Below are 11,920 nucleotides of genomic sequence, written 5' to 3'. Positions count from 1 at the left end.
GAAATTGATCGTAGATGGCGGTATACTCGATCGTGACTCGATCTCGCTGGTAAAGTAAAAACCAATAATATCGTGGAGAATGGTATCGATGAAAGCGGCACGATCAATTATTGGTAAATCACGTCGGATTAGATCGATGAATTGAACATGGGTCCGATGACAAATCGTTGCGTTCGAACGTACTTGTACATTTATAGCATACTATAGTGCACACCTGTTGAATTCGATGGAACCTTCTTGCTCCTTATTTGCACATTATTATAGAATCGCTTACCTCGTGGATAATGCCGAAGACTCGACTCTGCTCGTATATTTACAAATGCCTACGTCACGCTCGCGTGTATTCTTCTAATAATTTCACAGCACCGAACTCCGCGTGGTTCTCCTTACAATGGCCAAACCAACATCGTGAACTCTTTAGGCATGTATCTTAGAGCTATGTATCTATCGATCGATCGATTAATCAATCAATCTTGAGTGCGATCGAGGTAACACACGTTTACAAGATGAAAGACGTACAAGCAAATTTATTTATTCATTCCTGGGTAAAAACAGTGTTTCAGAGAGCTTCGCGTCACGCGTGTCATTTCAGAGATAATAAATTTCTGGCTTTTGATTCGGGAACCCGTTTAACCCTCGGCCAACGAAGCCCGACGATTTTCTTCCATATCACAGAGCTGTAAGAATGTCCGTGATCTCGATAGTACATACCTAACTCGTCGCAACTTGGATACGTGCGACGGACTATGACCTATGACCGAAGGCGGACCTCGACTTTCGTTGAAGCGATTGCGAAGAAGAAGATCGGAATGCGGCGGAATTATCCGGCATTTATTATTATTTTGTTTTTAATTATCACCTCGACCAAGACACGCCAGTCGAGGGCCGCGAAATGTTCGCGGTGATGCTGCTCCTCGATTTCATACCGTACATTGCTACAACTGTTTATGATTTTTCTTCTCTTTAATAGCCAGGTTTTTTTATCGCAACAAAATCATGAAACACGAAACACTATCACCACGTAGCGGTACACGTCCGAACTAAACCTGTCTCCTCGGCCTCTCGTTGTCGGAAAAGTTTATGCGTATATGTACAGAATATTGAATGAATTCGAACGTACCGAAGATCAAAAGACTCTTTTAAGGGTAGTGAAATGAGACGTGAAGAAAGAGAAGAGGGAAATTCGAAATAAAGAGCAAGAATAAATGCGTACAATCCGTCAAAAATGGTCTCCTGAAAATTTGAATACATATGTACATACTGCGCCATTTTTAATAAGTGGCGCCACTCGTGGCGAAATATCGAACAAGAATTAGACAAATCGAACCGTTGAACAAATTTACCGACAGTGTTACGTCAATGCTCCGTCGCAACAGGCTTGGGATCCTAAGTTTTAAATAATTTATTCAAGCTCTCTTCTGGATTTAAAAGATTCTAAATTATTGCTTATCGCATAATTACATCGAATCTATAACAGATTACAGGTCTAAATACCAAATGCATGCTAGCAATAAAATGATTAAAGACATTATTAAATACCCAAAACGTAAAAGCTCGTAAGATAAGTTGCAATGTTTGTCGGATCTTAAGCCTGTTCAGCTCAGAGTTATCGACCGTGGGTAATGCCGGCGAACAGTTTCAGCGTTCTGGCGTTATTTTTATATTTTTCAGAGCAGATGATTCGTGCCGGATTTTATATCATATTTTATGGGCGAAGCAGCGAAACTTAGCTGTAACATTCGATATTTGCAATAATAAATGAACTTTTCTTTTCCTACGATATAGACGGTGGAGAGATTCCTAAAGATTTCGATAGTATCGAAATATCTTTCGATCCTTTATTATATCGCCTTGTGTTAGGTTTTGCACAATAAAATGCAGTAATGAAATTTGATTTTTCTCTTCAAAGTTTGAGAAAGGTTTTATATTATCGCTCACTCGTATTTTACGTATATTTCTGAAAAAATGCAACCTTTCTATATAATTTTTACCAATTTTATACATATGCCTATTTTTTTTTCTCTTATTCCATGTATAATTTTAAATATAAGATAAATAGAAATAAGCTTCAGAGAATTATGTACATTTGCATTTATATAAATCTTTATCAAAATTCGATGCAGCTGTATCAAAAATAAACCCAAATTAAATTTTTCGAAGCTTAATAAAAAAAGAAGAGAAGGGTGACGTCGTCGATAGTAAATCGTTATATCTATCGTAAAGTTTTTTTTTTGTTTTTTAACTGCTGACGCAACGAATCCTCTATCAACTATTATCTTAATTATTTCCGCCCTATTGTTAAGATCGGAATAACGCGACTTCTGTTTTAGGAAAAAAATCAGGATATGGTTTATTTTGCACGCAAATGTTTTTGCGTTTACCTCGGATTTATATAATATATTTTTGTTTCTCTTCTCTCGTGTAATTCAATTTCAATTCTCACGATCTGCGATCGATAAGGGGCAAGATGTGTCACGCAACCGGTGTCACAAAGCATATTATGTACGATTTAATTGTTAGATAATTCGATTGTTATACGAAACTCTCGAACGCACACCGATTCAAGCGTTGCTTTAAATACCTGCATTTGGTTAAGCGAAGCACAGTTTTATCGACTAACCAACCGGCAGACGTGATGCAAAAAGCGACGATGGCAACTCGAATGACAGAATTATCATTTCTGCTTTTACTGAGTGTCGCTTGGTGGTCGCGTGTCGAGGTGAGTTCGCGCTTAAACTCCAAAATCAGGGTTCGGCACATTTATTTCGCAGTTTCGCTCGGCGCGAACGAAAAAATTTTCAAATTCTAAGTGGCCCTCTCCGACGATGGCTTTCCCTAAACTGAATTGAAAGTAGATTTTATTTAGTTATCGTACACAGTTTTAATGAAATAAATGTTGACAAAAAAGGAATAGAATTTTCTCATTTCTTTTCATATTTCGGTCGCTTAATGTTGAAAATAATTTCTAAAATATCCAGGAAATATATCAAGTACATATAATAGAAATGTTGTAAAACCTCCATTATTCTTCTATAAGATAATGGACCAGTTGCGTTGTACGTCCAACAGCCGTGTTGTTAAAAATTAATTAAAATTAATTAAATTAAAATATATAAATAAATTATAAAATAAAAAAAAATTATAAAATATATAAATAAATTAAAACTAATTAAAATTAATTAAAATCATCCGTTGAAACATAAGCGTTAATTCTTTTTCTACTTATTAGGCGGATCGTACAGTTACGATAAATTCATTCCAATCAGAAGTTGAAGACGGAAATTCGGTAGCAGATTCTATGTCCGGAGATGTCGGGGACAATCTCGTTAATTTTCTGATGAATATTAAGAAGAGCTGTCCGGGTGCGGCGCAGGTATTGTAAACTGACAGTGTCACGTTTATCACCCTAACGACGCGGTGATTATACATAACTGGCGAAGAAATCTGTTCTCAGTTGGAAATAGAGGTTTACAAAGACGGCGTTGTGGTGTACACGAACAGCCAAACTTTGAAGCAACCGATGAAGGAGTTCCAACAAATGAACATATGCGGATCCATCGATGCCCCGGAGCCCGACGACGAATCCTGTTCTATACAAGAGGTAAGGGACCATAGTTTCACAATTTTAGACCCAAGCTAAGATCTTGAATCTTCGACGAACCGTTTACGCGAATACTTCGTCTTCTAGGGCGAGCAAACAGCCAGTCAGTGCGATGTTAGTGCATGGTTCGACAGTTTCGACGAAGGTGATTACAAAGCTGTCGCAGCAGTTACTGTCAATAATGAAAAACTCGGTGGCTTGTTCCTTGACCTAACAATTTCTGCGTAAAGAGATAACCGTTTCAGAATGTAATACAGTCGCAGATGTGAATGCACGTTTTATGGTATCACGTATGCGATTAGTTTGTTTCGTTTGCAGTAAATAAAATACCTAGCGCATCATACGCTTTTGTTGCTTTATTTCTTCGTCGCGTTTCGAAACCTTTGCAACAACAGTTTAAGCATTCATAATATTATACGAAAGGGAAAATTTTTGTTCGACAGCGTTGCTGGATTGCGAATGATCGTATCTAAGAGTAACAATAACTTGAACAAAGTCGTTGAACGACTTCGGGAACTCAATTTTAGTAATCTGGAACGCTCAAGATCTAGAAACAACGATATTTATTTGTCTTCTACACGACGCAATTAACGATATCGCGAATATGCATAGCGTTCCTTAGATTTTAAGTAATTCTTCGAGGTATGGATCGTCCTGTTGATGTCCTGGATATATCTTCTTGTATTTCAAACCGGTTACAATGGTGGAACTCTTCGGGAACGCAGTTTTACCGCCGAACAGTGTGTCCGTATCTGAAACAACATCATCGAAGAATTAGTTAGTTTCTCATTCTTGCGATGGTAACGATAATTATTAACACTGTGCCGTCCGCGGATCTTAGATATGATTCTTCTGTTCGACGCCGGCATAATAGCTTGGAAATTTTAGATATAAACAAAAAATATCGAAGATGGCGGTAATATTCCTAAAATTAAGATATGTCATCCGTTGAATTTTTGTACTTAATTCTTAGTTAAATAAGCACAATGCTGTAGTCAGTTTGCTGCCTTTTAACAGCCAAGAAATATAGTTCAAATGTTATTTCAGTTTTTTAAAATGGCCCCAAAGTGGCCCCCACCGGCATAGTGAGAATTAAGAATTTCTAATCGATCAACTTGCCGGGATGGAATCGGTGATACTCGTAATTGATGTGCAAATTTTTCGGTAAATCTTTGTTGCGCATAGCATCCAATGGAGTTTGGACGCTCACAGACGTTCCATAGAAATTTTTCAGATCACCTAAAAATACAAAGTTAAATTTTTCAGTTCGAACAACGTTTTGTAAATATATATATTTACAGTTTTGTAAATATATTCCATGCGATCAACGTTTCCGGACGACTTACCGACCGTCTCGATTTCATAGAGAATAGAATTAGGCACGGAATGCTGAAATTCTTTCTCGCAAGCCACGAAAAGCTCGAAACGTTGCAGCGGATCGGTCAGTTGCGTTTCATCGCTCATTGAGATTGACTGCTTCTTGCAGATTCTATCTATTCGGGTGGACGCGTCCTTCGGAGGATCGTAGGACTTACGATACCTCAGAAACCTGTAACAATCCATGTTACATGAAAAAAAATCTAATAAATTATTATTAACATTATTATTTAATTATTTATATATATAATAATGCAACGAGCATCTCGTGACTTTCGAAGTATTCCCGAACACGTTCACGCCGAATTAATATTTAGCAGAAAAACTCATTCTCCGACGCCACCATTGTTATCTTGGGAAGCCCGTTTCCGTTTACCCTCGATTACGCGCATCGAAACTTGAAAATATCGATTTTGCAAGAGACACCTACCTAGCCTACACGTTTCGACGAAACGTTCTCGAACGTACCGGGCGAATTTACAGGTAAATCGTCGAAGAATTTGTAATCGCAATCACGAACAAAATACTAAATAAATAGTTCTGCACAGAGTTTTTCTGTACGGAAGATACCGGCGATGCAATACGTAGATACGATTTTTGCCGCTGCCGGGTGGCGTGCACCCTCGGCGTAGCGACGAATTTTCCGATAAATTCTATTCGTCGCCGCAGCAATCGATAGGAGAGCATCGCGGATCGATATTAGCGGCGTTCGAGATAATCCGTACGTTCGACGACGACGACGACTCGCGCCAAATTTTTCGTATCGCATGAAAAATTGGCAGCGTGCGGTCGCGGCTGTGACACGGTGCGGCGAGGGGGCGGCTTCCCTTGGAAGACGGGGACGAGGGTAACGGTGTAAAGCGAGAAGGGAGGGGGGAAGGGACACAAGATCGATGTTCAACGGCCGTACAGTGGTGCCCTCAGTTGTATTTTCTCGGGATACAGTTATGGCTAATATTGGCCAGGAACGAAGTCGCCGATGGAAAAACCCCGTGGCTATGGAAAGCTTTGGTTTCTGCACCGAACACGATTCCACGAGAGACTTTGAAATTCTTATCCGCTCTCTGCTTAAACCGAATTTCGACGAATCTGCCGATTCTATCGATTCCGATCGACGAAAGAATCATCGTCGTTTCGAAAAATTAGATCGCAGTTTCATTTCGCCGAGCGCGCACGTAAAGTTTCATCACGTAAAAGATAGTTTGTCAATCTTAATTACAAGGACGGAGAAACTTGGTCTCCACCGAACAGGTGTTCCCGCTGCGAAGCAGCATGTAAACGCAGCGATAGAAAATGAAAATACGTCGTCGTCGACGCATTGTTTTTTCTTCCACGTACAAAGTACGTAAAACAGTTTTCTCCGCCGCTCTATTTATTTCGCTGGATTCGCCTGGAAAACGGAGTCAATTCACCGCGAAACAAAAAACGAATAATAATAATAATAAGCAAAAGTTGGAAAAGTTGAAAGGTCGGAAAAGTAGGCGTCGCGAACGTCTCGTCGACGATGGGAAATATTCTTTAAAGCAGCGAAATTGCGGCAAGCGATTTTGGGCGAAGGAAACTTTTTCTACGGCGGCGTAAAAGGGTATGGCTCGCCGTTACGTCACGCGAAAAAGGTGGACTCTAATTCGGTGCACGGATACCGATTGTAATTCGAATCGATGCCGAATTACGATTTCAGTAGATCGAGAGTGCAATTTCGACGAGTACAGATGCATCGGGCTTCGCTGCGGATACTAGCTGCGCTCGGTAAAGCGGAGCATACGCGTACGTAACGCGAACGATCCGAACGATTGAACATCGAGTCTCGAGTAGTCCGACGATACGATTGCGTTCGAAAAGCTCGACGATTGTTCCTGCCGTGGAGAAAATCCGGGAAACTCGTTATCGTTGTCGCGCGTAGAATGGAAAAAGAAACGGTTGTTGGGTGCTCGCGTTAACGACGGTACGACGACGGTGCGGTTCCGACGCATTATTTTTCGTGCGTTCCAATAGTAAACAATTCGAACGTATCCGGCGGGGCGCCAATATCGCGAGCGCCTACCCTGGGAACTTGTCAAACCCGGCCGCCGATTGGCCAGCAGGCGAACGAGAGATGGTAAACGGCAATATGGCGACAGTGTGTCCTCTAGCTGCTGGGAAGCGACGCGACGTAACGCGAATATTCAGTTGAAAGTCGTACGCGAGACGATCGTATTATTTACCCTTTCGTTTCAAGAGACTTCTTCTCGTCCTCGAAGCGACGCTCCACCACCGGTCTGCGTGTCTTGCTTTTGAAGCGGGCAATATCGTGTCGCGAGCTTGTCTGTAAAATGACGGTGGTCTCGTTAGCGGTGGAACCGTACCCCGTGAACTCGACGGCTCCCGGCGAGGGCCGTTCGGCGACGATAGTGTATAAAAAGTGTACGTGAAGTGTCTCCACTAACCGTGTTCGCGGCGAGAATAGAGGATGTACATTTCAAGTGATTCGCGAGTAAACCATGCCTGATGAGCGCCGCCATCTTCTTCCCCGTCGTCGAAGCGAACTGCGCGAGTGAGCGGTAGGGGTCGCCTCGGGCGTCTGCGCTTGTTGTTTCCTATCGTCCGCCATTTTACGGTCGCCATTGAGAAGTGAAAACCCTCCTAAATGTTCTCGAATAATAGCGGCCTCGCCGTGTGATTTTCGGGGCTGAGAGAGGCGCGCCGCCGCGAGAAGTGTTGCTAATGAGTGTACGGCGTACGATGGAGAAGCCATGACGCATCCGTCGCATCAAACGAACGGCGCTAGCCTGGAGGACTGCCACACTAATTTCTTCGCACTGGTGAGTGGATCGGCGGAGCCCACTCTTGCCAAGAGTCGGCCCGCATATCTTCGCCGTGTCTCCGGTATCGAACGAACGGGGCTTCGACGTCGACGTCGACGTCGACAGACAGGGACCAAGTTCTACGACGGCCGCTTTAACGGTACCGCTTGGCGTTACGTCGCGAGTACGAGTCGCCCGGGTTAACCTATATATCGGAGAATTCCCGTGGGCAGTACTCGATCGTTCGTTGTCGACGACGTCGGTGTTGTGTATCGCGGCACTCCCCTCCCATCCCCTCCACTCCGCCCTTCTGCCACTGTTACATGTATTTACTACGCGCGTATGTGCTTTATGTACGTACGTGATACATAAAACGCGTACGTATGCATATATATATATATATATATATATATATATATATATATATATTTATATATATGTATATGTATATGTACGTATGTACGTATGCTTATATTTGCATACATGTATCCGGGCATATACGTGTACGCGTACTATGTAGGAGAGCGCGTCAGTGGGATTTGAAGTTTGCTATACAACCCAATGTCATGCCTGATTCACGTCGGCCCTGAGTTCTCTGCTCGTCAAAGAGTTAAAGAGGTTGCAGCAGCCGCAGCAGCAGGGCCGACAACCGGTAGAGCTGTTGCATCTATCGCAGAGAATTATTATGAACGCGATTCCTAGAGCCGCGGTGCTCGCGCCGATATCCGCGATCTCTCGTTCGAGTCTCTTCGAAACGCGTCGCTCTCGCCTTCTCTCTCTCTCTCTCTCTCTCTCTCTCGAGACAAATAACAAGATCGCCTCTCGTAACATTCCTTTCGCCTTTCGACGTGCTTCGAAAACTGTGTCAGACATTGTTTCCGCTGTTCGAAAGTCCTGCTCTCCGGTCGCAGAACGAGACTAGGAACGAAAGACGACGAGTCTCGAACTCCGATAACCTCGATCGTCGGTGCCGATGCGATTACCTACGGATACCGATACACCGACACCGCCGACCTATCGGTGCACAGAGAGGGAGCGTTTTCTACCTGGTGACACAGCGCGCGATATGCCATGGAAATAAAAGCGATCGACGGGCAAGAAGAACGCGTTTTAGCCGTCGGAGAGATTATTCGGTCAAGTTTTTTTTATTCGACGGATACAGAGTTTGTGCGGTGACCGCGGACGCTTCCCTGTCAACTTCTGTCACTTCTGCCGCCAAGCGGTGCCGCTCACGAACGTCCCACGAGACGAGCGGACATCGTGTCTTCCGTGGACGGAACGTCGTCTCTCCTCTTGCATTCCATAGTTGCGTCCGAGGCATCGATTCGAATCGATATCATCCGAATTTCTGGCGAACGACGACTCACACCGCGAAGTGATTCACGGGTCGACAAGAATGGTGTAAACAATGGTGTGATCGTTTAGAAACGCGAGTCTTGCTCTCCGATTTTAATTGCTGGACGATCTATTTCACCGTAGAAAATTCCTGTCTACCTAACCTGTACTTGTCGCACCGAAGATATCTTCCGCGAAACCGTTCTCGAACATTATTAAATTTCCGAACGTTGCAAGTATAGGTTAGGTCTGGATCTCTTTTGAAAAAATTCGCTCGTTGTGCGCGGATCGTTGTTTACCGGTGACACGTTTACAAGAACAGTAAATAAATGACGCTCGCGTTGCCACGGGGCGGGGTACCGCGGTTTTTCAAAATGAAAAACTTCCACAAAATGTCAGACAGAGCTGTGCAGCAACGTGTTCGAATCTCGCGTGCAAATCGGAGAGAGCAGGATTCTTCCGAATAATCCGAATATTTGAAAGAGTATTTACGCTTCGGTCGCTTTGCAAGTGTGACGCGTGGCGCGGGTTTCTTGCGCGTTTTGTCCACCTATTTTAGAAGAAGCCAGCCAGCCCTGTGTACCGTATTGTGTGTGTAACACCGCAAGGCCATTTCTTCAGTCTCTCCAGTCGCGCTCGCTCTTTCTCAGCGTTTCCGACTTCTGATTTTGACGGTGCGCGGTATCCACGCAACGCGAGTTTACACACGCAGTGGTGGTCGCGGCCACGGTAGCGAGAGAGCGAGACGGACAGATTTTTCAGTCGCTCGAGAAACATTACCGAAAGAGCTCTTTCGACGGTACGCTCTTTTTCTGATGATCACGATCGTTAACCGATTTTTCTCGACGGCCGCAGAGAATATTTTATTAATAAAATATAATATAATATTATATATAATATTATAATAATATTATTATTATTATTATATCATAATAATATTATATATATAAAATATAATATTATTTTGACAAATTCTCCTCGCTTCTATTTCACCGCGAATCTCGCAGCGAAAGTAAGCTAACCTAAATTTTAGCGAAACTCTCCGCGTATTCCGCGTCCACAATTTCGATACGTGCCTCGAAATGGTACTTATACGATGTACGCACACGCAGATCCGATCTCTTCGCGTTGAACAATTTAAAAGACGACCATGGAAACGATAGTTTCCATTTTACATATTTTTTATCGGCAGTTCCCGTTTCTATGAAATTATTTCGGAAAGACTCTCGCGAAATATCGTCGGTCGGTTTCAGCGCTCGATAATCCTAGCGCTAAATTCGACGGTTGTCAGGCCTGCCGACGACGTCCGTAGGGAGAAAACCGTATTCTTTCGTTTCGGCTACACCTACGACTTTCCCCCGATAAAGTTCGATTACGTCGACGACAGTTCGGCCCCCCTATAGCATTAACGTGTGTGTGTGTACCCGATCCTGGAAACGATTCCGACGTTCCTTTGAATTCTATCCGGCTTCGAACTGCTGCTGCTGCTAGTCACGGTTTCCATGCCCGTTCCTCCGGTTTTTTAATTGGCGGAAATGTTACACAGTTTCCCAGCAGCGCGTACAGTACAGTGCTCCCTCGGACGACGCGCGCGGGGGTTAGGGACCGCCGCAGTTATCCGCAGTTTCGAGCTACCTTCGACCTTCGCAAAAATCTCCGCGCGTTCGCGTCGCTCGATCGCGTTATTCGCTCCTCGAATTTCTGCGTTTATGTGCGGTGCGATATTTCTACAGAGACGGTCGGGCGTCTTGTACTTAACCCTTCGCGCTCGAAGCTATTTCAACTAAAAATAATTTTTATTAATTATTATATTATTTATATTATTATTATATTATATATATATTTTTTATTATAATATAATATATAATAATAATATAATATAATATAATAGTTATAATATAATTTTTTCGAAGCTATTTCAAATCTAAAATAATTTTAACTTTTTAAATCTAAACTTTGCTAGTGTAAAAATTATTTTAGAACGTGATATCATAAATTTTAATGGAATCATATTTAATTTAATCAGAGTCACCGCTCGAGTGCAAAGGGGGTTAAAAGTGGGCTAGGCGACGAGTCGCGACGAGTCGCGTCGAGCAGTTAGTTTACCTAATGTTTCAAAATCTTTTAAAAAACAACCGGAATATCTGTTCGGTTGCTGTTAGGTTAGATTTCGACCGCGCAGAAACGTCGCGTTGCAAATGTTCGCTTTCTTATTTTCCCGGACGAGGAAGGTGGTGCACAATGGGCGCATATACGTCGAACAATCGATCGAAAATGACCAAGTATAGTTGGTTCACTCGTAACCGGAACGGAATTGAAAATATTTTTAGAAATCGAACCGGAGGGATTGTACGGTGTAGATTGTTAATCGGTTGGTATTGACCGGTAAAACTGTAGCTGCCATCGGCTAGACCGAAGCGATGCACCGGGGCGCAGCGGCGCTCATCCTGGACAGTGAGTCGAACCGTCGGGGTGGGGGGGACGAATCCGCGAGCCCCGAATTCTCGCGCGACGGCGAGCCCGCGTCTCTCGCGACGAAATCTCGAAAAATCTTTGAAAATCTCTCGGACGGCGGGAAACGTCGAGAAACGGTTTGCGCAACGGAATTAACACGAATTTCGAAACGCGCCGCTCGGCGCTCGCGCTGCCGTCGCCGGAGAATCGCTATTACGGATCGCAACAAGGAACGAACGGTGCGCGTAGGGCAATAATAATAAGAGGAGCGTGAACTTCCTTCTACGCTACGTCGACGGCGGAATGGAATGGAATGACTGAAGTGCACGCAGTCACGTAGCCTTCTAGAATTTATACGGGATTCCGGCGT

At 43.4% G+C, this 11,920-nt stretch overlaps 4 protein-coding genes across 6 annotated transcripts in view; 2 read left to right on the top strand and 2 right to left on the bottom strand.

The window, feature by feature from the left end:
* LOC117222729 (peroxisomal leader peptide-processing protease) overlaps nt 1–970 on the bottom strand; it is a 32,399-nt gene extending 31,429 nt beyond the window's left edge. Inside the window, exon 1 of the mRNA XM_033474596.2 lies at nt 275–970. The gene's annotated coding sequence lies outside the window, so the exon portion shown is untranslated. The remainder of the gene's footprint in view (nt 1–274) is intronic.
* A 1,602-nt stretch (nt 971–2,572) lies between these two features.
* LOC117222718 (uncharacterized) lies at nt 2,573–3,944 on the top strand. Its single transcript, XM_033474576.2, has 4 exons — nt 2,573–2,719; nt 3,230–3,373; nt 3,455–3,601; nt 3,689–3,944. Exons 1-4 carry the CDS (start codon nt 2,636–2,638, stop codon nt 3,827–3,829), a joined length of 516 nt encoding a protein of 171 aa, XP_033330467.2. The 5' UTR covers nt 2,573–2,635; the 3' UTR covers nt 3,830–3,944.
* Nucleotides 3,945–4,147: 203 nt separating this feature from the next.
* mRpL50 (mitochondrial ribosomal protein L50) lies at nt 4,148–7,540 on the bottom strand. The gene is made up of 5 exons (XM_033474575.2): nt 7,405–7,540; nt 7,183–7,283; nt 4,948–5,150; nt 4,721–4,840; nt 4,148–4,353 (listed from the first exon to the last, which is right to left on the bottom strand). The coding sequence occupies exons 1-5, from the start codon at nt 7,477–7,479 to the stop codon at nt 4,220–4,222; spliced, it is 633 nt and encodes a 210-aa protein (XP_033330466.2). The 5' UTR covers nt 7,480–7,540; the 3' UTR covers nt 4,148–4,219.
* Nucleotides 7,541–7,637: 97 nt separating this feature from the next.
* The window catches only part of skd (mediator complex subunit skuld), a 33,543-nt gene continuing 29,260 nt past the window's right edge, over nt 7,638–11,920 (top strand). For all 3 annotated transcript variants that reach the window (XM_033474555.2, XM_076524812.1, XM_033474554.2), the window contains exon 1: nt 7,638–7,779. In XM_033474555.2, coding sequence (XP_033330446.1) covers nt 7,711–7,779 — 69 coding nt within the window. In that variant the 5' untranslated portion in view covers nt 7,638–7,710. The remainder of the gene's footprint in view (nt 7,780–11,920) is intronic.

Source organism: Megalopta genalis, chromosome 10, assembly GCF_051020955.1.
Source record: "Megalopta genalis isolate 19385.01 chromosome 10, iyMegGena1_principal, whole genome shotgun sequence".
Lineage (NCBI taxonomy): Eukaryota > Metazoa > Arthropoda > Insecta > Hymenoptera > Halictidae > Megalopta > Megalopta genalis.
This window is presented reverse-complemented; position numbering and strand designations above follow the sequence as displayed.

Excerpts from the sequence above, each read along its gene's own strand:
- LOC117222718 (XM_033474576.2), top strand. The coding sequence starts at position 2,636 with ATGCAAAAAGCGACGATGGCAACTCGAATGACAGAATTATCATTTCTG. Across the intron at positions 2,720-3,229 it reads CTTGGTGGTCGCGTGTCGAG|GCGGATCGTACAGTTACGAT; the intron begins GTGAGTTCGCGC and ends TCTACTTATTAG. Across the intron at positions 3,374-3,454 it reads GCTGTCCGGGTGCGGCGCAG|TTGGAAATAGAGGTTTACAA; the intron begins GTATTGTAAACT and ends ATCTGTTCTCAG.
- mRpL50 (XM_033474575.2), bottom strand. The coding sequence starts at position 7,479 with ATGGCGGCGCTCATCAGGCATGGTTTACTCGCGAATCACTTGAAATGT. Across the intron at positions 7,284-7,404 it reads CTATTCTCGCCGCGAACACG|ACAAGCTCGCGACACGATAT; the intron begins GTTAGTGGAGAC and ends GTCATTTTACAG. Across the intron at positions 5,151-7,182 it reads AAGTCTCTTGAAACGAAAGG|GTTTCTGAGGTATCGTAAGT; the intron begins GTAAATAATACG and ends GGATTGTTACAG.